Here is a 15,176-nt window from a genome sequence, read left to right on the forward strand (position 1 = left end):
GATGCGTGTATTAAAGAGAGTAACGAGAAATGAGTTCACGTCATGAAGCGAGGAGAAGATATAGAAACAGAAACAAGTCCTAGTGATGTGTTGTGAAGGTGTCACGGCGTCATCTGGCTCTGCAGCACAAGAAGCACAGGCGTGGGTTATACACCGAGGCAAGGAAGAGGACTAACTATACGACGACAATCATAAAAACAAACAAGCTTGGAATAAAAAAAGGAAACCAAAAGTAGAAAAACACAACCGTTTATTGATAAAGTAATTAATAAAAAAAAAATTAAATTAAAAAATAATTTACAACAAATGTTAAAATTTATTATTTATTTTATAAAATCACAACAACATTTAAGTATACTGAGTAGTATTACTATGTTTGATAATGTATAAATTATAATTATACATTATACATTATACACTTATAACACACAACTTGTCTCGTGTACTCTGAACGTGTATAAATATCTCTTTCTGTTCTTTTCTTGTTTTAGTGGAAAGTAAATATTTATTATATTATATTGAATTACATTGAATCGATCAAACCTTGCACCTCGAGTAGGAAGTAAGCTTCCTTGAAGGATGGATCTCATAAGAGTATTTGTTCTGACGTTGATATATGTACGTTATAATGTATGTGATATAAATAATGGCTAAATTTGTATATAACTTTATATAATATACCTATTTAAATATAGTTTTATGTTCTTAACAAGCGATAAAGATATTTTTATACATAAACTATATTCTTCTAGAGGAGAAATCTAATTCTAGACAATGGCTTGGTGTAAATAGGATCGAACTCGTCGTTCGATTAGTATTTGATAATGTTAAATATAAGAGAGACATTCATACACGACAACAATCATAAAATCACAATAATATTACATATCATAAGATTAACTATCTTCTCAGATGTCGTACACGTCACGAGGACTGAAACTGTAGTTCCTGAAATTTACAAGCAAAAACGTTAATTTTGAGTAATTACTAACGAAATATCACAAATAGTAATGATAAGAAAGCTGACAATTAATAAATAAAATTAGGGAAAGGACGATTCATGTTTACAATAACAGATGGCGTTGATCATAACAACAGTAAAACAAACTTTGACGACAGATGGCACTTTTTATAGCGGAACATTACAAAATATGATAAGCCCCAAATGTGTTCAGTTTTCCAATTATTTATAAGATTTTATCTATAATAATGTAATGTTACAATGAATATAAATTATTTTTTAAAACATAATTCCAGATATCATTTTCTTGCCTTTATTTATTATATGATGTCAAACAAACAAAATTTTGCCAGCGACCGCTTCATAAAATAAATGAAGTCGGAAATTTATTATTTATTTGGTACAAAAAAAAACAAACAAAAAGATTATGCAATTTCACTTAAATTTAATAAAAGACAACTGAGTATTTTTACATGAAGACCTTTTATAAATCAACATCATTAAATAGACTATTTTAACGATAAGTAACGTATAATAATCGCGAGTATAGATAGTGTTCATGTCATGTGTTACACTCTTAATGAGTTAATAACATTCCATGGGTGTGTTAGTGATGAGAACAGACACATGAAACAGCAGAAATAAAGCAATGAAAGAAATACAAAGTACACGAAGAGATGAGAGATGACAGAGAGAGGAGAGATCATACCCACGAGACAAACAGCGGTCACACGTCAGTTGTGCTCCTGAAATGATATCGAGATGATGAAGTCATGAGAGATTGATGAGGCTGAGACCGGTCCAGGGGACTCAGTGGAGGTGGGCGACTGCTAGTGACGACCGACACGGAGAGAGATATCGGGAGGATTCAGAGAGAGAGACAGCGGAGAAGAGCAGTGGGGAAACCTTTACTTAGAGTCGTATTAAGGAGGATTAATAATGTCAAAAACCATAAAACTTGTTATTAAAAACGATAGTTAATAGAACTGTTCAGTAATAGCGAGTAATGATCGGTAATATGCGGTAATCTCGCGGCTCTCACCTGTCCCGGGCGGCGGGTCGCTCGGCGCGGGGGTCGAACACGCCGTCTGAGAGGAAGCTGGAGTTGGCGAACCCGGCGTCGACTGGAGGTTCAAGAATATATGTTGATATAAAGATAATACATACAACTACAACTACACCTACATAGTGAGTAACATACATTATTAAGATAGTCTTTGTATTCGCGACAAAGAGATGAGACGGAAACGAGTTAGTTAGACGGAGTCTTTGTCGCCTCTCTGTTAGGACAGCTGTGTGTTGCGTTTGATAAATTATATTTTAAGGCAAAATTTACACTCGAGACATCAATATATCTTTTTATATGTCACGAACCTGGACTGTTCGTTACCTTTGTTACCGTGGAAGTCCTCCGACCACTTGTAGTCCGTCTCGAAGAGTGGCGGCAGGGTCTGGTGAGGAGTAGGATACAGGTCCAGGGTTCGCTTCTCGTTCAGACTGTCCGTGTCTCCGTACACCGGCATCCTGCAAAATATACATTACAGATATGAATGAAACATCAACAAATGTAACATGCAGGGTAAACATCTATACCCAGGAGACTTATAGGAGATGTGAAAAGTCATTCGAGCCGGGAGCTGACGAATATATTACTGAAGAATAATGCATTTATATAATATATTCAATGTAAATAATAATGCAAAATAGAGTTGCCACGAACATTCGGCTACTATTCCGTATTCGGCATATTCGACCACTTTTTTTGGTGTTCGGTATTTGGCTGAATACCGCAAACCAAATCTAATTATTTATTCATATCGAATTATTACCAAATTACAATTTTTTAATAAGAAGAATTCATCAGCGGTAAGTTGTGATGGATAAAACAAGCTTTTCAGCATTTGATGGCAGCAAGCGATTACGCTTTTCATGTAAACGACACCAGAGTCAGAAAACAACCTCTCTCTATCCACGCTACTCCCGGGAGAAGAAAAATAAACTTTGGCAACTTTCCATAGGTTTTCATTTGCTGACCACCAACTGGAAAGATCAGCTTTCCTCTCTAGGCGAGTTGTTTTCACATAAAAATCTTTCTCATTTGCCACAGTATTACTATTTCAATTATTATCAGGGGCGACTTCCTCAAAGCAGTTCCAGAAACTTTCGTGTATTTCAAATGTCTTATCATTTTCATTCAAGTTTCTTTCATTGCAGAATATTCGGTAGTCGGCCGATTCACTATTCGTAGCAACTCTAATGCAAAACATACAACGGAAAAGATTGTACTTATGTTATTTCATTTTTATTTCTTTTTATGTACAAAATGCACATATAATGTATTGTGCTTTGAAAGAGACTAGTGTGTTGTTTTAAAACCAAATGATTCAGTCCGATGTGAAGCCGACGCGGGCCTCTCTGTTTCGTCGTTTTCAATAATGAACATCTAATCGTTGCGTATTAAATCCTCCTTACCGGGTGTAGTCTTCGAAACAGCTGAAACGCCACAGCGCAAGCGCCAGCAGCGCTGCAGAGATCACAACCCCGGCGGCCACCACCAGCCACAAGGCCAGGACACCTTTGTCATCGGGGATTTGATACTCCTACAACAATAATATGGTCTTATTCATATAAAATTACTAATAACACAGACACGCAGCTTTTGACGCTGAGACATGTTGTAAAGAAATCTACAAAAAATAATAAAATAAGAAACTTATTTGATGTTAATATTCTGATTGTTATGGGGGAGAAATATTGACGGCAGCGGTCTCCGGAGGCAGGGGATTCTCGAACGTACGACATAGATCTTTATACTACAAATGATATAAAGGAGACTTCGACATCCGGTAAAAGTCGGTCGTTACAATATACTGTAAGCTCCGGGCGCCAGGTATCAAAAGATCTAATAAAAAATATCTGAATCATATATACTACAAACTTCGTTCCGCATGAGTCTGGTGTCTATCCGGACTACACGCTATCCTCTGTATTTCACAGTCCATTCATCATCATCACATATCTATACAAAGCTGTAATCTCGAGTTTTGAGTTTTCATCCAAGATTCGTAATTTCTAAGAAATTCTGCTACCGACGTATCACATTTGAATATCATATAGAGCGAGCCTCGATAACACCGGCGGTAAACTAATAAAGATATTGATAACCTGGAATTATACTGCAAATATTATAAAAACGTCGTCACCAGCGTTCAATACAACGAAAGGCGAAATAAATAAGTTACATAAGACGAAACGAATCGCACTAAAACAGCAAAAACAAAAGACAAGTTTTATTAAAAAAAAAACCATTGAAAGAAACTCAGACCGCAGAAACAATATCAGAAGACGCGGCTAAAAGTGCCGCAGTCAGACGTCAGACGTCAGACGTCAGACGTCATCGCCGCGGCCGAGTGCTACTTACACACTATTGTGTCTTTAATTTGCAGAGCGCTTTTTGAGATGAACAGAAGACGGAGTTGGCACGACGGAACGACCGGTCATAGTTCCACCGGGATGACGTCAGACAAACCAAAACATGACGTCATTCAACTATAGTAGAATATATACTTAGCTTATACAGGATAATACATTTAATTGATTCTCAGAGGTCGTCTTGTCTCTGAATATTAGTGAAACTTTCAACAATAAATTTTAATTTCAATCCAAGTAATCAGCTAGAAAAGTGTATACATTAAAAAGATAATCTTTATACGTTACCGCAATCCCCAAGTTCCTAAGTCTCGCGGCGAAGGGGTCTCTCTGTGAGTAGGAGGTCCACATGTCAGTCAGATCGTGTTCACTAAACCTGTTCCTCTCCTCCTCGGTCATGTTTTCTCTCCTCGCCTCGTCATACACCAGCGGAACTCCGAAACTAACTTCAGTACAGAGCTCGAACTTCGGCCACTTGTGGTAACAGAACGCTTTTCTTGTTATTTGTGTGATCTCTCGTCTGAAATAGTATTATATATATATAGTGACAGTTTCAAGAGGTTAAGTAGTGTTACAATCCGGCGTCAGATATACTGTGAGGGAGTAGAGACGAAGTCAAAATCGCAACACACCTCTATGCTCTTTAACTGCATTGATTTAAGGAAATATTCGAATTTTATAAATATGTAAAATGAATTTCAAAGTAATGTAGTGGAAGTGCTTTCAAACAAACAGAGTAGAGAATATAATATGCTGCAATATGCATCTCGTGTTTTGTTAAACGGCCGTCAAGGGTTTACGGCGGTTCGCTTCGTTTCCGACAACACTTGGCTTATTTCCAGTCATTTGAATTGGTTACTTCATTGCCAAAATGTTTCCATCTTTATGTTTAAAGCCAAACGTACTTCACGGATATCATTTAATGAACCATAATTTACAAGTTATCTTCAACAACTTTTATAAAAAATATATAATCTTTATTCAAATGTAAATTTTTTCTATATGTAAATATTATTTCAAGTATTAATGGGCCTCGAGTGGACCCTTACGAGTTACGGCTAAATACGACTGTCTATATTTTACAAGAAACATTGGAATGGGCGAATGTTTATAAAAGAACATAATAAAGCACCTGGTGAGATATGTATGTGGCTTATAAATAGATGATAAGTAATATAAATATATAAAATCTTTCAATCGGCATCTCTCTTATCACGTGTGTGTCTTACAATCTAATCTTCGTTCCTAATTCGATACTTCGCACAATAAATGATAACAGAAAGTACAGCTCTCTTCAAATAGTTCCGTTTAAATAAAAACGTGCACTCTGATAGTTAGATGCGACATTTATAAAAGGCTCTTATTGTTAGTAAAATTTGATTTTCTTTATTTAAACAATATATTCTGTAAGCGCCAACAAACATTATAGTGGCAAGCAGTTCATATACCTCATGAATATTCACATCTCTTCACTCTCTTCACTCTTCTGTGACTCTCACGTGGTGGGACATATTTTTAAAGTTTATAAAGAAAGGTGATGTCACAACAGCCAACATGTACTACGTCTCGTTTCTTCGTCGCTAGTATGTAATAGCGTCAACTCGTGTTGGCAAATAACCAATTCAAAGAATATCCCGGCCGACCGTCTCACACCGAGCTAGATTTATTGACGGTTCCTTATAAAATGCTCAAATATATGTTAATCATTACTTTCATAAATAACAATAGAAATAACTAAAAGGCGACGGGATGGTTTGACCTTCAAAATCAACAGAAACAGTTAAAAAAATAAGCTTCGATAGGTCTTCAATACAAACGGAAATGGTAAGTAAGAGAGAGAGAGAGAGAGAAAATGTTATAAAGAATTTCATAATACAAGAACAAGAAAATAGAACTTGATTCGATCTATTGAACTACTGTTATTATAATTTTTTTTCTTAAATTAATTACAAGCCATCACTAAATTTCATATCAAAAATAATTAATTATTGTTTGAATAAAGTACGTATGAGATCATTATGTTTGATTTTTGGAATTTTTTTATAAAGATAATAATCCTTTATCGCTAACAACGAAGGTGTCAACGTGACGAGTGAACCGAGTCACGGGAAAAGGTTAGTCTGATAATATTATTATAATGCCAAGTACTAAAAATGTAAGAACAGGTGTTATTTTAAATTGAGTTTTATTTTCACAGCTCTCACTGTTGTTTGCAAACAAAGAAGAGTGTGAAGCTAATTGGATTCACGAAGGTGTGTGTATTAATAGATGTGGAGGAAATACTAGCACTTGTAACGAAGATAGAGTTCGCGGGAAACGAGCGAAGTGAGGCGGGGAAGTGATACTGAGGAGCCTCCGACGACTCCTCACTACATAAGTTCGATAACTGTCGTCGTTCGTTAAAAAGTACCTATTGGATTTAAATTTTGTATATTTTTAATGATTTCATTCTTATTTTTGATTAAAGTTTTGCTAGAATTACTTTTAAAGAAGTGACGTATTTCATGATTATGATACGAACGGCGATCTCACTATCAAACACACAAAACATTCAAACTTATAGTCAAAGTATTATCAATATAGTAAACACAAGTCACTCACCGGACGCCGGGGCCGGCTTTCCGTTGTTTTAAATCTAAATATATTATTTACAAGTCTTCTAACGATTACATTATACTTTATAGGAAGAGAATGTTTGAGACGGATTCCACTATATTTGCTAAAATTTATTTGTACAGTTTATCTTCGACTCGACAGGAGAGGATTTAAGTTGCTCGGGAATCTTATGATAAGAGCGTATCTCGCAGGTTTTCAGCCGACCACATGAATGTACGCAGGTTGAACCAGTCTTTTGAGGTTATTTACATTTTATACTCCGATATGTTTCATTTCACTCCAATGGGCAGCAAAAGCCGATTTCAAGAGACTTTTATATCAAAATGAAAATATTTGGCTAAATCTCATACAAGCTTCTCTTCAGCGAATTTGACGGGTGTTTTTAATAAATATGTATCAAGCTTGGCGCACTTCATCTTAGTCGTATCATTATTATTATCATTAAGTTTAGTTTTCTTAACGTCTACTTCAGTGCGTCGGGAGTCGGACTGGACCTCATTGTTGTTATCTGGCTCGACTTCGTCAGATGTCTGCTTGCTATCAGCTCTGTTCTCGGCAGCGTGGACGCTACAGTGGTCGCTCTGCCTCTGCGGATAGTGATGTAATATTGCCGTGGTGTTGAAGGTTATCTTGCCGTACTTCACATATTCCGCCGGTCTCTTGTCCGGTCTACTTGAACTAGGTGCACTTAAAGCCTTAACGTCTCCGTTCGGGGACCTTAACCTAATGTTAGTGACGGGGCTCTCCCCCGAGCCTCCTTCTATAATATCTTTCGTATCATCTAATAGTCCTAACGCGACGTTTCTGCTACGCTTTAAATTCTCCATGTATACATTATAACGATTCATATCTAAAGTATTGTTTTGTTTCAGTGGCAACGAATTTGGCAATTTCTTTTGAGGTGTCTCCTCGGCCGTGTATCACAATTGTTTTTGACAGTTTAGGCTCTTGGGATTGTTGGACTCTTTGGCCGCAGCGCAGTCGCGTGCGGCGTTTGTTAGCTATGTCTGCGACTGCACCATCGATATGCTCGTGGTCTCGGTGACGATGGTAGGCGCGGGGAACTCGTCGCCGGTGGAGTCGTAGATGGGGAACTCACAGCACAAGATACATTTCAGGAACCTCGGCACCTCGACGTAGATAGCGGGCGGTATCGGTATGAAGGGGGACGTCGACGCTTTATAGTATAGATAGTCTGGGTTATCTCTGTACTTTTCGTCCGCTGATCTTTCTAGTAACGGTATACCAGATAAAAACAATATTATTGCTGTCGTGAACAATGGTGACAACACAGCAATGTATTCGACGCCTTCTATGATGTTCAATGATATTATGAATATGCCCCACCAGAGAACGACCTCACCAAAATAATTGGGATGTCGTGATAATCCCCAGAGGCCGTCGTTGCACCATCTTCCTTGATTGGCTGGTTCCTGTCTGAATGCAAATTTTTGTAAATCTGCATAAGTTTCGATCAACAATCCGATGACGAAAACACCAGCTCCGGCCGAGTCTAACGTCGTCATCGTCTTCGGCGCCTTGGGGTAGGAGTGATGCGGTGAGTTTATAATGATGACTGGCAAACTGACCACGTACACCCACACAGCTTGGAAAGTATAAAAGACGGCGAACCTCAGAGTGTTGCTCTTACGATCCTCGAACTGCTTGTCTCTGCCGATGTGATAGATCCTGTATATGAGGTACCCCGACAGCCTCACGCCCCACACGCATATGAACGCGGTGACCATCAGTTGCCTACTGTCATAGTTTTTGAGAGTGTTCCCACCTTGGCCGAGGAAGAATGTTAATAACGCTATAATAATAAAATTAGCACCTCCAGTAAAATCTGTTACTTTATCACTCTGAGACAAAGAAGCGATGGTGAAGAATAGTATCTGCATGGCCACGGTTACTATAGCACTTACTGCGAAGTTGTTCCTGTCTATAAGGGGCTCCATTTCGATAATTTCACACTGGGTTATTTGGCATTAGGGAATACTGACATTGATGTTTTGGCGCATTGCTGCATTTTAGCACTTCTGTTTATAGATTTTAGAGGTTATTATCGTAAGAATGAGCGCGAGAGCCATGTTTAATAGCGGTTTTGTTTATGAAAGTTACATTTATTAGCGTGGTTTTATGGAATCCGATTATTGTAAACTAAAGACCGTGTGTTTGAATTTAAAGCGTGGCACTGTGAGCTCGTTCCGAGCGAAAGCTTGCTACTAAAATAGACATGACGTTTTACAGCGCGCATGTTCACCGCGCACGCGCTTTACACACCGAAATGTTATGTATGGTATCTGATAATGCAGAGTTTCGTTCAGACTCCAGGCATATCTCCAGTTATAGTTCATTACAGATATATTATTATTGAAGAAAATTGTAAAAGTTTGCAAGTAACTTGAACACGGAAAACAATATATTTACGACAATGAGGACAAATGAGCCGTAAAGTTGTTGGTCTTCTGCGTATTGATGTCGCTCTAGATATCATACATCAGATAACAAAAAAAAATATGAAGAAAGAAAAGCACTACATTAACATCATTGAAACGCTTTTTTTAAAACTAATTACATGATTTCTTTCCTTTAATATCAACATATATTGACACTACTAGATATACATTTGTATTATTAAATATATTTGCATGTTTTGAAAATTTTTGCTTCATAAGAATATATTGAAGTATACGGTTTAAGTTATCTCATAAATTTAGTTTCTTATAGCTACTACCTAGATGTTTTGTCTAGAAATATTATATATACAGTTGTTTGTTCATATCACTTGCTTATCAATTCTATAATAAATAACGTCTTTGACAAATAACAACAGAGATAATATTATAATTCAATATATGTATATAAAAGTTATCTTAGCCTTTTTACAACACTAAAACGTTTCTGCTGTACAATATACGAGTATATAATAAAAAGTTAAAAACACTCGTATTATCAAAAGATAGAAAAACGTTATTTACAGGTGTGACTAAAGAGAAAGGACATTCAAGATATATACATAACGTATAAAAGAATCGGTATATTTTAACGAGTTTTTAGGCTCCAAGTATATATTGTATCTGATACAATGAACTAATTCTTCATTGTAATGATGCGAGTCGTTCATGTTGAACTGTGAACTCTGTGTAGTTAAAGCGACACACAGACATTTAAATTTCAAATATAAATAATTGTGATCGTAAATAGGCACTCGACTCATTTGGCGTGTGAGGATTTAAAATAGCGAATACTCACGTAGCGTTGAGTCCAGCGTCGATGTCGTTGGTGTTGATATACAAGGTGGCCATGTCGGCGATGATCCGACGGAACTGTTCTTCGACCCCATGGAAATCCTGGAGTGAGATCCCGCCCAGGTTGACAGTGATGGTGGCCGGAGACACGGGAGCGGGAACGTCCTCCTCGGGTTCAGGTATCGACTCTGGTCGATCGACTGGAAGTGAAAGAAAATAATTATAAATTTACAATGAAGTCACTCAAGACCAGGTTTATTATAAAGAATTTAACAGACGAGATATCAAAGTACAATTAATATCCTCACCGACCATACGGGCGCTGAACTTGAACCCTCTGAATAACTGGTTTCCAGGTTTGGCCACGAAACGCACGAACATCTTATCGACGTCCAAGAACCTGTAGCGACGCTCGGTCCGTAGCGAGTAGGTGAAGATGAGGCCCGAAGAACCCGACGAGTCCACTCCACCTGCACCGGGATCATATCATAACGTTCATAAAGGTATTAGGAAAAATGGTGGGGATCATATAAACAAGAAATCAAGAAAAGACTCTCATTAGAGCATTACCTGGTTTAACCAACAGGTAGTCCCCGAGGTAACCGTTGACGGAGAATTCCGTTATATTTAATTCTATTCCTTGGCCGGCTCCTTGGAACATCCAGTCCACGGTATTATTCGTGGGGTACGGAGAGGGATAGTCGGGTGACGTCACTTCCACGGAACCGTTCACTGTCAGCCAAACGTTAGTTGCATTAATGATATCACTCGATGTGACATCTAGTATCGAGGGATTGACTTCAGTAAACTTCAAGATGGCGGCGTCCTCCTCGGCAATCGACATTTCATTCATTTCTGATTTTAATGTTGTTTCCACTGCTTCGGTTGTAGACATGGACTCAGTGGTTCCAGAAGCCTTGGAGCTCTCCGTGACACTTGACTCCTCTGTGCTGCTAGCACTGTTACTATTACTGCTATCGTTAGTACTCTTTGGTAAGCTTCTGTCTACATCGCTCGCCACTAACGCATCGTTTATGTAGGGCAGAGGTTTATAAGTGTTTGCATGACTTGCAGATGTCTCGTCAGAGAGTATTTCATCAGAAGCTTCCACGTTCTCTTGTTCATTGTGGGAACTATTTTCAAATATTCTCTCAAGTTCTGAATCACCAATTTCTTCGTAGTCTCCGTCCATTTCCTGTTGTTCCTCACTTTCACTGTAATCGTTATCATCAACGTCATCGCCAACTTCGTTTAATTTTTTCCATGTTCCATGGAGTCTGTTCAAATCGTGCATTATATCACTATAAGCTGTATCGATGGTGTCTCCTTTTTCCTCTCTCTCTCCTCCTTCTTCGGATGTTGTTATCATTGTCCTATGATCTTCTTCAGTTTCAGAATCTCTGATCGATTCTTCACCACCATCTTTGTCGATATTGTCTTCTATTGATCCATAATTTTCGTTTATAATTTTTCTGGTCTCCTCTAATATATGCCCGCTTTCAGTATCATTTACAACATTCGCTCCAAATGTTTTATCATGAGCGAAATCGTTTATCGTCTCTTCACTTAAAATTGATTTCGTCTCCTCTAGAATATCTTTATCTGTACTCTTATTTGTTTTTGATAAATCATTTAGCAGTTCAGTCGATGCTTCGACATGTTTTTCTTTGTCAGTCTCAACTTGTAACTCTTTATTTAGAAGTGGATTAAATTCATCACTTTGATCATCACCGTATGAGTTATCGTCACCAAATCTATTATCTTCGAACTGGTAGTCATCAAAGCCACTATCATCCTGAGCGTCACTTTTCCTGTCAATCACGTACCTTTTCAGTTCATCCTCGAATTTCTTTTCTTCGTTGTATTCATTTATATCCGAGGAGAGATCATCGGTGTCTTTAATTTCAGCTGGTAGGTCTTCATTACCATCTGATATAGTACTTCTATGTAGCGATGTAAAAGGCTGAAAGATCTCTTTATCGTCAAGGTCTCCTAAGTAGTAATCATCATACCAGGTCTCCTTCTGGTCACTGTCATCAGCTAAAACTGAAACAAAGGAACATAGCATGCTGATGATTGTAACGCAATTGACACGTTCAAAGATTTTATTAGTCAGGCTCTCAGTAGGAAAATATATAATCGAACTCAAAACTCGTAACTCATCATTTTGTGTATCTAACTTTAAGATAATAATACTAAACTTATTTCTTCATTTAGTCATTTTACAAAAGAAATAAATAAGTCCTGGGGAAACAATCAAAAGCTCAGTTAACAATTTCATGAATATAAAGTATATTAAAAAGATCAAGCAGAGATCACTGCGCAGTCGGAGCTCACAACACCACCCAGGAGCTGTGAGATGATAAGTATTAGTTATATGCGCATGTTCAACGTGACACACATGAGAAAGGTATTCGTAACATTTAAGTGTATAGAAATATCTTTCAAAGGCTTTTACGTATTTGTATTGCGATGTAAAAATTTTAGAATATTATCAGTCTGAGATATTTTGATTATCTTTGAGTTGTTTTAATATTTCATAGAAATATTATTGACTACGCGTGTCAGTTATAAAACATTTTATCAACACATCGATGATAAGAAAATATAATTATACCGCTCGAGAGTTCAATAATAAAAATTAAAACAGAAAATCTTCAAACACGTAAATTAATAAATGTACTAAATCGTAATGGACGTGACTATAAGACACAATGTCTATACGACTGGATACTGGATACGGGATAGAATTACATAGTGAAGGTATATGAGAGACCACGGCGGAGGTGAGTTCAGATGGAGATAACAAGCGTTGTATAATGTGAGAATAAAATGAAACAAACATACGAGTGGAGGCGGACCAGAACCGGAGACGCAGGAGATGGTTTGTATATAGTAGAAAAGAAATACTCGGAGAGAGTCATCAAGATGCTAGCAAAAAAGCAAAGAAAATCATACGACTGAGAAGTCAGTGTTAGTAGTGAGCGATCTCAGAGTAATATATAATCATTGTAACACTAAATTTAACACTGAACGTAATCTCAGACCTAGTTTCATAGGAGCTGTAAGTGACGTGGCGCAATCATCACAGCTCCAGAGCATCTTTATTGAACACACAATATAAACGTTACAAATTATAGTTTCATACTCTTTAATGACTAGTTTTAGTAATCGGACGGACTGAACTCTGATGTCTCATGTAATGTTCTTAAAGTAATACTTCTCTTAGGAACTGTAAGTCACCCCACAGTAAGTTATTACTATAGATGGTGCAAGCTTTTCCTCCAGTGACGTGCATGAAGTTGTCGCTTGACGTCAGTCGTCAGTCGCGTGAGTGTCAATGATTTTAAAGTATACTAGAAGACACTGCCTCCTCATGTAGATTAAAATTTTAAATAAATAATATATATATATAATGAACATGTGATAAAGACGAAGCATCGTAAATGAAATTTTACTAAATTAAAATATGAATATATTACAGAATGAAGAGTTTGAGATTCGACTTGGAGTTGATGGGTTCCGTACAAGAATTATTATTGAACAAGAAATGACTAAATCGCTGTGTATTGATTTGGTTCAGTAAGTATATAAAAAGTAAGATTAAAAATAAAAAGCTTGAACTAAATCTGCAACAATATCTCTGAAGGTCATGTTTGTATACAACACATCCCACACTGACACACACAGACACACAGACACACAGACTGGCTGACTATCTGCCTGTCTGTTACACGACTTTAATAACGTCATAAAATTTATATTTGTGTGGAACCGTGCGATATACATAGTATGAGGCAGTGGATCTCGCCTCGACGAGACTCGAGAGACTTTAATGTCTAATGAAACACACCGGAGAAGAGTTTTATGTTGATAAAATATATCATGCACGAAATAAATGATAATATTCAGGTAACATACACCTTAAATAGTGTTTTAAGGATCGAGAGAGGCTCCGAAAGTTGCAGAGCGACTTTGAAACAGAATATGAACTATCATCTCAAGTGACAAATAAAGCTGTTTACTATAACAGGATCTATATGACCTTCCAGCATCCGGGGACGTCTGGACTTGTTGTACTGTTCCAGATGTTGGATAAAAATCTAATGACATCGACGAGGAAAAACTGAATTACTAAAGTTTTTCATTTGAAAAATATATGACAATATGTTTGTAAGAAATTGAAGCATCAACATTCTACATTAGCGTTGAACAGTTGACAGATACGTAAACAATTCAGAATATTAATTAAGATTAAACGCGCTTTAAATGTGACTGAACAAGGAAAATAATGAGAACTGATAGTTATGACCAGTCATGAAACATTCACAAATTTTTAATTTGTTTACTACACTGTATACGGAACTCGTTGTAATCCGTGTCGCATCAGCGCACCAGCGTCGGCTGGTTGTACTCATGTTCATTTGAGACCCTTCATTGTGTTCCCGCGACTTCAGAATGTAAAGTAATAGCCGATAGGTTTAACATATCTCTCTAAGTATTTAATAATAACATATACAACATGTGCATTATATATGTTGTGTGAGATAAACTTTGGATACGAGATAACGAGCGTAGTGACGTACAACCTATCATCACTGTGAATTAAGGTACGTGTTGTGAAATAGACGTGAATGATATGTGATCAGGGAACACGATGAAAACTGAACAAAGACGTGGACCCCTCCTTCATCCGTCAACCCTTAACACTTACACGAGTAAGACAACACAACATACTTAAATGTGATGTATAAATAGCTTACCGACACTCAACACGACGGCCACGAGAGCCAAAGATATAGAAGTTTTGAACATAGTGTGTCAACCTGCGCCGGCGCACTCCACACACGCACGACCACTCACAAGGGGCTGCGGTATACACTGACGACTGACGACTGACGACCGAGGGTCGAGGGTGG

At 37.3% G+C, this 15,176-nt stretch overlaps 2 protein-coding genes across 3 annotated transcripts; both read right to left on the reverse strand.

The window, feature by feature from the left end:
• Positions 1-233: 233 nt before the first annotated feature.
• On the reverse strand, positions 234-15,176 carry LOC116773627 (uncharacterized). Of its 2 annotated transcripts, XM_032666114.2 has the most exons (10): positions 15,021-15,176; positions 10,828-12,303; positions 10,566-10,727; positions 10,262-10,457; positions 4,679-4,910; positions 3,434-3,561; positions 2,352-2,485; positions 2,004-2,085; positions 1,671-1,707; positions 234-948 (listed from the first exon to the last, which is right to left on the reverse strand). In XM_032666114.2, the coding sequence occupies exons 1-9, from the start codon at positions 15,070-15,072 to the stop codon at positions 1,689-1,691; spliced, it is 2,481 nt and encodes an 826-aa protein (XP_032522005.2). In that variant the 5' UTR covers positions 15,073-15,176; the 3' UTR covers positions 234-948; positions 1,671-1,688. The 2 variants fall into 2 exon arrangements, with proteins under 2 accessions (XP_032522005.2, XP_032522004.2); XM_032666113.2 differs by lacking the exon at positions 1,671-1,707.
• Positions 7,083-8,632, reverse strand: LOC116773628 (uncharacterized). The gene has a single exon (XM_032666115.2). It carries the CDS (start codon positions 8,530-8,532, stop codon positions 8,008-8,010), a length of 525 nt encoding a protein of 174 aa, XP_032522006.2. The 5' UTR covers positions 8,533-8,632; the 3' UTR covers positions 7,083-8,007.

The sequence above is a fragment of the Danaus plexippus genome, assembly GCF_018135715.1.
Source record: "Danaus plexippus chromosome 22 unlocalized genomic scaffold, MEX_DaPlex mxdp_27, whole genome shotgun sequence".
NCBI classification, from domain to species: Eukaryota; Metazoa; Arthropoda; class Insecta; order Lepidoptera; family Nymphalidae; genus Danaus; species Danaus plexippus.